Source organism: Rhinatrema bivittatum, chromosome 7, assembly GCF_901001135.1.
Source record: "Rhinatrema bivittatum chromosome 7, aRhiBiv1.1, whole genome shotgun sequence".
NCBI classification, from domain to species: domain Eukaryota; kingdom Metazoa; phylum Chordata; class Amphibia; order Gymnophiona; family Rhinatrematidae; genus Rhinatrema; species Rhinatrema bivittatum.
This window is the reverse complement of record NC_042621.1, coordinates 272,060,649-272,072,916: the sequence shown is the minus strand read 5'-3', so window position 1 is coordinate 272,072,916 and position 12,268 is coordinate 272,060,649. Positions and strand designations below refer to the sequence as shown.

The 12,268-nt window shown below is 50.4% G+C and overlaps 1 protein-coding gene across 9 annotated transcripts in view; it reads left to right on the top strand.

Moving 5' to 3' along the window:
• The window catches only part of SFXN3 (sideroflexin 3), a 105,719-nt gene that overhangs the window by 25,427 nt on the left and 68,024 nt on the right, over window positions 1-12,268 (top strand). For all 9 annotated transcript variants that reach the window (XR_003857909.1, XM_029610242.1, XM_029610247.1 and 6 more), the window contains exons 5-6: window positions 9,090-9,188; window positions 11,669-11,744. Coding sequence is in view for 8 of the 9 variants with exons in the window: in XM_029610242.1 (XP_029466102.1) it covers window positions 9,090-9,188; window positions 11,669-11,744 (175 nt within the window). In the remaining variant the exon portion in view is untranslated. The remainder of the gene's footprint in view (window positions 1-9,089; window positions 9,189-11,668; window positions 11,745-12,268) is intronic.

The following is a 12,268-nucleotide window of genomic DNA, read 5'->3' as shown; positions in this document are numbered from 1 at the left end:
ATGTCCGAGTGTGGAGAGTGTTTGAATCCTGGTGTTTGCAGAACAAGATACAGCCTTTGAAGGTGGATGTTCCACAGATTCTAGCCTTTTTGCAAAACGGTTTGACTAACAGTTTGGCCTATTTCCCTTCAGGTTCAGGTGGCAGCCTTAGGTTTCCTCCGAGGTAGGATTCAGGGAAGACCGTTGGCATCTCATCTGGATATGATTCGTTTCCTCAAAGGGGCAAACGTTTGTGTCCTCCCGTTCGGAAGATTTGTTCAGCATGGAGTCTGAACTTAGTTCTTCGGGTGCTGTGTGGTTCTCCCTTTGAACCGGTTAGGAGGGGTTCTCTAAAGGACTTAACCCTGAAGGCTGTTCTCCTGGTGCCTGTCTCAGCTAGAAGAATTTTTGAACTACAGTCTTTGTTGTGTAGAGACCTTTTCCTGTGTTTTTCAGAGAAAGGGGTTTCTTTACGTATGGTTCCTTCTTTTTTTGCCTAAGGTAGTTTGATCCTTTCACCTTAGCCAGGTGATTGAGATACCAGCCTTGCTGGATTTGTCTGCGGATGCTCCTAAGGTGAGGGAACTTTACTTGTTGGATGGGCGCAGAATTCTTTTGCGATATCTTAAGGTGACAAATGCCTTTTGGAGATATGATCATCATTTTGTCCTGTGTAGTGGTGCTAAGAAGGAAAATAAGGCACCCAAGGGAACTATTGCATGATGGCTGAAGGAGATGATAGCTTCGGCTTACATCTGTGAGGGCCGGTCAGTGCCGGAGGGGTTGAGAGTGCATTCCACTAAGGCATAAGCAACCTCGTGGGCGGTGTGTCAACTGCTTTCTATGCAGGAGATTTGTCGTGCGGCGACGTGGTCTGTGCTTCACACTTTTACCAAACTACTGCTTGGATGTGCAGGCGCCGGAGGAGGCGTCTTTTGGGGAAAGTGTGTTGCGTGCAGGTCTTTCGAGATCCCTCCCAGAATAGAGAGGCTCAGGTACATCCCATTTGTCTGGACTATCCGGGTTATGAACAAGAAAGGAAAATTGGTTCTTACCTGCTAATTTTCGCTCCTGAAGTACCACGGATCAGTCTAGAGACCTGTCCCCATCTTTTGAAAGACTTCCTCACTTCTGGATGTTGCTGAGCTGATTTGTGATATATTCAGAGTAATGAGAAGTGTAGATAGTTTCAGATGTGCATTCTGTCAGGTTAAGAGGGCCTAGTTTTTCCAGGGTGCTCCAACCTTAAGTATCTGTTCGCCCCAGGTTTATTGGGGTTTAAGGTAGACATCTTGGCTTGGGTACAGGGCAATACTGAGGGACTGCAGGTGGCATTCTTGGTTATGTAGCAGTGCCTCAAAGTTTTTTGTTCTCTGCCTCCATCTCCTGGTGGGGATGCATAAACCCACTTGTCTGGACTGATCGTGGTACTTCAGGATCGTAAATTAGCAGGTAAGAACCAATTTTCCTTTACACCCTGATATATTGTTCACGTTCTGCTGTCTAAAAAAAATACAAATCAAAATGCATTAAAGTAGGAATATTTGTTTCACTGATCCACCCAACATCCGTTAATTGTGAAAGAACAATTATAGAAATATTCCAAAAGTAATTGTGAATTAAAAACAAGCCCAAGGTTTTGATTGCATAAGACTTCACACCCTCTTGACTCAAAACTTGGTGGAAGCTCCTTTTGTAGCAATAAAAGCCATGAATCTTTTAAGATAAGTGTCTGCCAACTTTGCACAGTGGGATGGTTCAGTTTTTGCTGAATTTTTTTTTTTTCTTGGCAGAAGAGCTCAAGCTCTTTCAGTTTGGGTGGGGATTGTCTGTGGCCTGCAGTCTTCAAGTCTTGCCACAGATTTTCTGTTGGCGTCAGGTCTGGGCTTTGACTGGGCCTCTCCGGGACATTCACTTCTCGCTGAGCCATTCCATTGTTGCTTTTTGCTTTGTGCTTAGGATCATTGTCCTGCTGAAAGTGAATCTACTCCCCAGTCCCAGTCTCTGGCAGACTGAAGCAGGTTTTCCTCCAGGATCTGCCTCTACTCTGCACCACAAGCCTCCCTGTCCCTGCTACTGCAAAGCATCCCCCTAAGGTAATGCTGCCGCTATCGGGCTTTAATGTAGGGAGAGTGTTTGTTTGTTTTTGCCACACACATCACTTAGCAGTAAGGCCAAATAATTCCACTTGAGTCTCATCAGACTACAAAACTACCTCCTACGTGCGTGCAGTGTCCCCTGTTTCTTTGGAAACACTATGGCTTTTCATCTTGCCACTGTCTCATACAGGCCACGTTTGTGGAGTAATCTTGAAATTGTTAAACAGTCATCATTTTCCCCAGACTCAGCCAGCGACCTCTCAAGTTCTTTTAAAAGTAACCTTAAGACTCGCAATAACCTTCTGCAGCAGGTTCCTTAACCCACAGCTACTGACTTTGGAGGGACGGCCTAATAATGGCAATGGCTTGGTGGTGCCAAACTGATTTTGCTTTTGCAACGATGGGCCTGACAGTGCCCCAAGGGTTATTCAAACACATTGAAATTTTCTTATAGCTTTGCGCCAATAAATAAATGAATAAAGTTATCCTGGAGTTCCCTGTACGTACCCGGATCAGTCCAGACACCTGGGTTGTGACTCCGCACCAGCAGATGGAGACAGAGCAAAACTCGACGGGCTCCCTACATATAGTAAGGTGCCACCCACAGCCCCTCAGTCTTACTCTGTCTCCAGCAGATGGGGCAGGTCCACCCACAGTCTCTGTACTCTGCGGGAGTTTAGTTAGATTTAAAAAAAAAAAAAATAAAATAAAATAATATAAAAAGAGATAAATAAATAGAATAGAAGAGAAGGAAGAACAGGTTTTTTTATTTTAGCAAGAGAAGCTCCCGTCGGCGTTGTCTCCCAGGGGGGTTGGGAAGGTCCTGAGGGGACTATCCCCCCCTGGTTGAGCCCGCTGCTGTGGGTCGCGGATCCAGCCTTGCCAGGCAGCAGTGTCGGGGTGACACCGGGGAGCCCGGTTCACTCACCCCGGGGGAGCGGGAGCATCAGCACTGGACAGCGACAGCGGCTAAGTAAAAAAAAAAAAAAAAAAAAAAGTTAGCTTGTTCTTTGTTTTTCGCGCCGGCTCTCCCTTTTCTCGGCAGCTCGTTCGGGAGGGGGGGACCCGTGCTTCGTAGTTCCTGCGGCGATTTTAATTTTTCTTACAGTGCCCGCGATGCCGGTCGGCTCGGCCTGCCGCGCGTGCGGGTCGGCGCGCACGCGCGTTTCGCGCGATGGCGTTTGCTCTGGGTGTCTTGCTGGGGGCGAGGGACCGTCGGGGGGAGGTCGTGGCGGCCGTTCCCGCTCGTCCCGTTCGCCGCCGCGCGCCGGGGGTGCTGTTGCTGCTGGCCCTGATCCGTTCCCGCTCAGCGCGGGAACGGCGGCCATTTTGGATACAGTGCGAGCGGCCACGAGGAGGGTGTTGGATAATGGCGGCCAGCCGCCTCCGCTCTCTCCTCAGCCGCGGGCCGCAGGGGGGGAACCCCGGGAGGCCCTACAAGCTGAACAGCCATCCTCGGGGGAGGGACCCTCCGATTCGGAGGATTCCTTTTCCGATGATTTTGCGATGTTATTAAAAAAATTGGCAAAATATAAGAAGTCGCGACGCAGCTCCGGAGGAACTTCGGGTGGCGGAAAGGGACGCCCGCGCTCCAAGAGACGGGCAGGCCGGCCCAGGAGCTCGCCGGGTCCACCTCAGGGGAAGAGACCGGCACGGGGCGTCCCTCAGGATTCTGACACGGAGTCCACTTCCTCGGAGGAGGATCTTTCGGCCTCGGGGGCTGCAGGAGGGCCTGAGGGGCCCGATGACCCGAGCCCCGCACCGCCAGGCGCCGGAAAAGGTACGCTGGCGGGGGAGGGGGATGACCCCAAGGTCGTCCGCCTCTTTAAGAGAGAGGAGCTCTCTCCGCTGATACCAGCGATCCTGGAGGAGATTGGCATTGAGGCTCCACCGGTCGAGGTCCGTCAGACCGCAAATATGGATCCGGTTCTCCTCGGCCTCGCAGGACCTGCAGTGGCGTTCCCGTTTCATTTCTCGGCCTCTGACATATTGTTCCGGGAGTGGGATACCCCGGAATTGGGCCTTAAAGTGTCCAAGGCCATGGACAAGTTGTATCCTCTGCCGGAGGACGTTCTTGAATTGCTGCGCCTCCCTCGAGTGGACGCGGCGGTGTCAGCGGTCACCAAGAGATCCACTATCCCTGTCACGGGGGCAACGGCGCTTCGAGATATCCAGGATCGGAAGCTGGAGGTGCAACTTAAAAAGGTCTTCGAAGTGTCCGCTCTGGGAGCCCGAGCGGCTATCTGCAGTAACTTTGCGTTACGGGCGGGCCTCCGGTGGGCCCAGAACTTGCAAGCAAATGCTGGTCTGTCCGAAGGGGAAGCCTCGCAGGCGGATCACTTGGAGGCGGTGATAGCCTACAGTGCGGATGCAATGCATGATTTGCTGAGAACTTCGGCCAGGGCAATGGTGTCGGCGGTCTCTGCTCGCCGTCTCCTCTGGCTTCGTAACTGGTCTGCGGATGGTACGTCAAAGGCGCATTTGGGATCCTTGCCCTTTAAAGGGAGGTTGCTGTTTGGTAAACAACTGGATGATCTCATGCAGTTCCTCAGCGAGAATAAGGCTTTCAAACTGCCGGAAGACAGACCGCGGTCGCGATCTAACTTCTCGGCCAGGAACAGGTTCCGGTCTAACCGACGTCAGAGGCCGCAGCGATCCGGGACGGGCCCGTCCTACCGAGCGAGTTCGTCCAGATCCTCCTGGTCCCAGTCCTTTCGAGGGAAGAAGTTCAATCGGTCGGGGGGACCCTCCGCTGGATCGGGGTCCAAGTCGACACAATGAAACGAGATTGGTTCATTCCCCGCTTCCGCCTCTGGACGCCGTCCCAAACGTGGGGGCGAGGCTGGGGCAGTTTTACGGGGAATGGACCAAAATAACCTCAGACCAGTGGGTCCTCGGAGTCATAAAACACGGTTACGCGTTAGATTTTGCACGCCTGCCGTGGGACAAGTTTCTCGTCTCTCCCTGCAAGGCGGTCGCCAAGCGCGCAGCCGTACGAGTGACCCTTCGGCGCCTGGAAGGTCTGGGCCCCATTGTTCCAGTGCCACCAAGTCAAAGAGGCGTAGGAAGATACTCCATTTACTTCGTGGTTCCCAAGAAGGACGGCGCTTTTCGACCAATTCTCGACCTGAAAGGGGTCAACAAGTGTCTGCGTGTTCCCAGTTTCAAGATGGAGACGATCCGCTCAGTGGTGGCGGCGGTTCGTCCCGGCGAGTTTTTGGCATCCCTGGATCTCACAGAGGCGTACTTACACATCGGAATTCAGCCGGACTATCACAGGTACCTGCGGTTCTGCATCCTCGGCAGGCATTACCAGTTCCGGGCCCTTCCTTTCGGCCTGGCCACGGCTCCACGCACTTTCACCAAGGTGATGGTGGTGGTGGCGGCCCAGCTCCGGAGGGAGGGGCTCCTGGTTCACCCATACTTGGACGATTGGCTCATCCGGGCCAAATCCGAAGCGGGGTGCAGAGCGGCGATTGCCAGGGTCCTACAGCTCTTGCAGTCGCTGGGCTGGGTAGTCAACCTGGCCAAGAGTCATCTGGAGCCTACCCAGAGGTTGGAGTATCTGGGGGCCTTGTTCGACACGGAGAGTGCTCGGGTGTCGCTCACTCAGGAGAGAGTGGCAAAGATCCAGGGACAGGTGAAACGTCTCCTGTCCCTGCGGTGTCCGCTAGTGCGCGATTACTTGATGGTGTTGGGTTCCATGGCGTCCACTCTAGCTTTGGTTCCCTGGGCGTTCGCCCATCTACGGCCGTTACAATCAGCCTTACTTTCCCGCTGGAAGCCGGTATCGGAGGAATTTCTCCTGCCCCTGCCCCTCACGGATCGCGCCCGGGCCAGCATGCAGTGGTGGCTCTGTCCGGGGCACCTGACGTGCGGTGTCTCGCTCCTCATGCCCACCTGGTCGGTGGTCACGACGGACGCCAGCCTCTCTGGTTGGGGTGCAGTCTTTGGGGGGCACTCGGTGCAGGGCCGGTGGTCCAGTCGGCAGTCCCGGTGGTCCATCAACCGGTTGGAGACCCGGGCGGTGGCCTTGGCTTTGCGGGCCTTCCTCCCATTGCTTCGGGGTCATGCAGTCCGGGTCTTGTCGGACAACGCGACCACGGTGGCCTATATCAATCGCCAAGGAGGAACGAAGAGCCAGCAAGTGGCGGTGGAGGCGAGTCAGCTGATGGGCTGGGCGGAGCGCCATCTCAGCAGTCTGGCAGCGTCCCACATCGCCGGCGTGGACAACATACAGGCGGACTTCCTCAGCAGACATCGCCTGGATCCAGGGGAATGGGAGCTACCGGAGGTAGCGTTTCGCCTGATCTGTGCCAGGTGGGGGCCGGCCCCCGCCTGGACTTGATGGCTACCGTGCAGAACGCAAAGGCTCCGCGGTTCTTCAGCCGACGGAGAGAGCGGGGAGCCGAGGGGGTCGATGCGTTGGTCCTCCCTTGGCCCGTGGACGTACTGCTCTATGTCTTCCCGCCGTGGCCCCTAATCGGAAGGGTGTTACGGCGAATAGAGTTGCATCCGGGACCGGTGATCTTGGTGGCGCCGGAGTGGCCCAGACGGCCGTGGTTCGCGGATCTCGTTCAGCTCGCGGCGGAGCCACCCCTTCGGTTTCACGGGGTCGCCGGCATTCTTCGTCAGGGACCCGTCTGTTTGGAGGATGCGGCTCACTTTTGTCTCGCGGCTTGGCTTTTGAGAGGGCGCGCTTGAGGACTAAAGGGTACTCTGAGGCGGTGATCACTACGTTGTTGAGAGCTAGAAAACAGTCTACCTCTTTAACCTACATGCGGGTCTGGACGGTTTTTGAGGACTGGTGTGGTTCTCACGAGGTTAACCCCATTCGACCGGCAGTACCTGAAGTCCTGGCGTTTCTTCAAGAGGGCCTCTCGAAGGGACTGTCTTGGAGTACTTTAAAGGTTCAGATTGCGGCCCTTGGGTGTCTTCGTGGGAAGGTCCAAGGGGTGTCCCTGGCTTGCCACCCGGATGTAACGCGTTTCCTTCGGGGGGCTAAGCATCTGCGTCCGCCGGTGCGAAATCCGTGTCCGTCTTGGAATTTGAATTATGTGCTTTCAGCTCTTTGTGGTGCACCGTTCGAGCCGATCAAGCGGGCGACGCTGAAAGATCTGACCTTGAAGACGGTGTTTCTAGTCGCTATCACTTCCGCTCGTCGCGTCTCGGAGCTACAGGCCCTGTCGTGTCGGGAACCGTTTTTGCGGTTTACGGAAGCAGGGGTGTCTCTGAGGACGGTTCCGTCCTTTTTGCCCAAAGTGGTGTCCTCGTTCCACTTGAATCAGTCTGTGGATCTCCCGGGGTTTTCGATCATGGAGCCGACAGACAAGGAGTCTAAGGATTTACGAAAACTTGATGTGCGTAGGATTCTACTCCGGTATCTGGAGGTTACGAATTCTTTCCGGATCTCTGACCACCTGTTTGTGCTCTGCTCGGGGGGTCGCAGGGGGTCCGCGGCGTCGCGGGCCACTATTGCGCGTTGGCTCAAAGAGGCGATTGGCTCAGCGTATCTGCTGCACGGCAGGTTGGCACCTCAGGGGCTTCGCGCTCACTCGACTCGGGCGCAAGCCACGTCTTGGGCGGAGGTCTCTCAGGTGTCCACGCTGGAGATCTGTAGGGCGGCGACTTGGAAGTCGTTGCATTCTTTTACCAGACATTATAGACTGGATGTGCAGGCAGCGGAATCTCGGGGGTTTGGGGCGAGTGTTCTCCGAGCGGGACTCTCTGCTTCCCGCCCTTGAGGTTTGGCTCTGGTACATCCCAGGTGTCTGGACTGATCCGGGTACGTACAGGGAAATGAAAATTAGTTCTTACCTGATAATTTTCGTTCCTGTAGTACCACGGATCAGTCCAGGCTCCCACCCGTCTGTGGTTCTGGTTGCTGAGAAATAGAGGGAGAGTCCGCTCGTTTTCACTTGAGTATTGTTAACTCCCTTTTTTGGAGTCCCTGTTTCCTCTTTCGGAACTGGCCGTTGTGTTTTGTTGCTGGTTCTGATGTTTTCCGATTCCAGCCGGGGTGCTGTGTTGAATCGGTGGGTTTGTTTTTTCTAGTTAGTTAGTCGGACATTTTGATCTTGCTTTGACAGGACGTTCGACTGAGGGGCTGTGGGTGGCACCTTACTATATGTAGGGAGCCCGTCGAGTTTTGCTCTGTCTCCATCTGCTGGTGCGGAGTCACAACCCAGGTGTCTGGACTGATCCGTGGTACTACAGGAACGAAAATTATCAGGTAAGAACTAATTTTCATTTCTTTCAGCAGCTCCTTGTTCGGCATGTTTTGACCTTTTGCTTCTGATCCAGTTCTTCCGGCATAAACAGCTTGATTCTTCATCCAGCTCAGCTACTAAGTTTGGACACCTGGTGGGCGCTTACTTATTATGGGCCTTGCTAAGGCAATTTTTTTTGAACCAGAGCTAATTTGGGTTTGCTGTGACAAAAGGGTGTGAAGATTTATGCAGTCATGACTTCTTTTTTTTTTTTAAATTCTTAATTACTTTTGGAATACTTCTATAATTAATTTTTCATGATGAATGTGTAGAGTATGTTGTATAGATCAGAGAAACAATCTCTTTTATGCCTCTTGATTTTGTATTTTTTAGACAGCAGAATGTGAAAAATGTACAAGGGGGTGAAGACTTTTTTTGCAAGGTGCTATAAATATGGTTTGAAAACATCTCTCCCCGTTGTTGTTGAAGAAAGTCAATAACAGCCACACAGAACAGCAAGGTTAGTGCAAGGTGCTTTGCACTCCCTTTCTTAGTGCCTTCTGCTAAAAAGAAAGGTGGAGACCTGAGAAGCGAGGACGCTCATAAAATAATATGCAGAGGAGGAGAGTTGTACAGTTTTTAAGAAAAAAAAAATCTGTTCATCTATTGGCAGTTTGGCGTGGCATGAGGTTCCACGTGTGCCCATTTTATGGTACAAGCATGGGCACACGGTTACAAGAGTGGCTGACATTTTGTGTGGGAACAGCTGAGAGCAGAAATGGAAATGCTTTTGTCTCCGCAGAACTACTCCAGCGGTGGTGTTCTGGCAGTGGGTGAACCAGTCCTTCAATGCGATTGTGAACTACACCAACAGAAGTGGCGACGCTCCTATTACAGTGGGGTAAGGAACCCTTTGCCTGCTTACCCAAGAGCAATCTTCAGATCTGCATTCAGTTGGCGGGTGAGCAGACAAGTTAGCAGCGTAGCTAAAGTTAGCCGGATAATCTGACACAGATATTCAGCAGGATAAGTCTTCCGCTCAATATACTTGACTAAATTTTATCTGACCAGCGATACCTGGATAACTTGTACACCTAACTGACTATATTTGAATTTTACCAGTTAGGTTTTAAGTTTTCAGAGTATGTTCAGAGTATATTCATGAACGAGTTCATGAATGCCGGTATAAAAAAAACCTTAAAAAAAACCAACAAAAAACCTTAAATATGTATTACTATTACTACTACTACTACTACTACTACAGCACTACTCGATGTATGCAGCGCTGTACAAAAGCAAGTAAGAAACAGTCATTCTCAGTAGAGCTTACAGTCTAATAAAGACAAGCATACAGGACAAAAGAGTCTTTGCGAATTTCATTAATTAAGCAAATGGTTAAAATCTGTAAGGCTGTAAGTGGGATAACCGGGGGTTAAGATTTAAAAGCAGCCTCTAAAACTTAGTATTTAGACTGGATATGAATAAGTTGAGTTGAGGAAGCATGATGCACCAGTTCAAGAAGGCTGTTCCAAGCATAGAGTGCAGCCAAGTGGAAAGCACAGAGTTGGTGGTAGAAGAGAAGGGCATAGGTTAGTGACTTTGGCTGATGAGCAGAGTTCACGAGGAGGGGTAGTGAAGAGCTGCAGAGTGAAGGTATGTGTATCCAGATAACTTTAACCTTCATATTCAAAATATAACTGGTTAAGTACCAAACCCCCCCCAAAAAAATATCCTACCAGGCCAGCAGGTCCGATCCTCCAGCCTTGAAAACTATAAAAATGTTGGGCCTATTGCCTGATCTCCCATCCTGACCCCCCCCACAAGCCCGTCCCCAGAAGAATAAAAATAAGTTGCCGGCTTTATTGGACCGAGAAGTCTCCATGTCCCTCCCCTTCCCCCCGATTTTGCAAAAAAACACATGGTGTACAGACCCTCTCTTAACTCTGAAAGGGCTTTCTTACAGTTTCTCTGGCTTATTTAAATCAGATGGCATCGGTCTTAAGTTCATATAAAGGGAGAAGAATATTTATACTTTTTGGAGGTAGATAAGTTTTATTGTAGCAGCATAAATCACTTTTGTTACAAAGGTTATGAAAACCCCTGCATCTAAATCAAAGTTAACTTGCTCATCTCAAATGCATTGCCAGTAAACTATCCAGCTTAAAGTAGTAATTTAGCCAGTTTGTCTTACGTTGATCAGGAGTGCATGAAGATGTCACATAGACAGTCTTGGTTCAATCACTATTCACTGCAATAGGGTCATCCTTCTGGCCAGCTGGACCTCCGGCAATAAATGACAGGTTATAACACCACCATCTCAGAGCAGCAGGGGACAAGAGCGAAAAATTGGCTTGGCTTACAAACGCGTAGGCAAGGATGAGATTAGCAAGTATTGCAAAGTTAATGGAGCAGGGCTGGGCTGAGCAGGGAGCCCAGACTCGAAGCTTAGGCTTGAACTTTCGGAAAAGTCTTGCATGCAGAGCTGATGGGTGTGAAGTTGCATGAACAGCAGCAGCCCTTAATCTGAAAGTCCAAAAAGTCTTTTCTTCCATCAGGACTTCATACATATGTGTAGGCTCATGTTGCCACTATCCACTGGCGTACGATTGGTGGGGGGTCCGATTATGACGACTTCTTAGCTGACACGTATATGCATATTCTCACGGAGACAATGGCATGAGTTGGAAGACATCTAACGAACAATTCTGAGTCTCACGACTGCCTACAAAGTTTGTCAGGGCCACTTACGGAGCAAGTTTTTATCTGGCAGTACTAGCAAAATTGTAAGGTGAAGGCAGATTTGCATGGGATGAAGAACAATATAAGCCTCTCCTCACTGTAGTTCCCACAGGCATTGAAACTGCAGGGTCTGTCACATGGCTTAATCTCCATCTTATGTTGCTGAGGCCTGCGAAGCTAGGTCTGCTTGCACAGTCCTTTTTAGGGTGACTGGCTTATTTATCCCTACAACCCTCACCCACTCACAACCCCTACCACTCCCCACCTGGACCTCCCCAAGACCTCCAACTCTACCAGGAGCGCGATACATTCATCTTGCTTCTGAGAGCACCCCACATTGTTTTGAAAGCAGCGCTGGTTGCGTATGCTATGCCCAAAATAAATTTTGTGGCTTTTAGGGATGGGGGACTGGACCTGCTGGGCCAGAAAAGATTTTTTTTTTCATTTTGTTATTAGTTACTTTTTATCCGGCTAACTACTTAGGCAGAAAACTTGGAGAGGTTCAGAGCGCAGAAATTTTGAAAGCCTGCAGTTTGCCTGGCTAACTCGTCAAACAGCTGGGCAAACCATTTGAATATTGACCCCCGATGTCCTGATCAACTGCTTTTTTTTCATGGATTAATTTTTATTTTTTTTTTGCAGTCAGCTGGGAACAGCATATGTCAGTGCTACCACAGGGGCTGTCATTACTGCACTGGGGCTTAAATCCCTTACTAAGGTAAACCACCTTCTTTACATAAAGATCAGGCGTACCGGAGTCCATTGACATGATGTTTCAGCCGAAGGGTTCCGTGCCTCTGGTATAATCACATCAGAACTTAGACAGTCCATGGGGAATGCTCCATGGAACCAATTTTCAAAAGGTTTTGTGTGTGTAAATGGACTTTTGAAAATTGCTACAATATATGCTACTTTTACACGCATAACTCCTGTGAACATTTACTCCTATAATTCCCAATGCTGTGGTTGGGTCCTGTTGATTATGTTTAGGTGTCTCACTAAATTGTGCACTTTTCCTTCTAAATCCTTTTTTTTTTTCCTTTCAAAAGATTTTCTTATTATCATTGTGTGTGTATGTACGGTATAGTTTTTAACATATCTTCTTCGTCACCTTCTTATTCTGTAAGATACTTTTACTGTAAATTTTGAGGACTGAGCCCAGAATTCGCGTACATACAGAATCCGACTTGGTGACTGGCCTTGGTAGTAATGAGTTGGATCTCATGGTCCATTCGTCCTTGC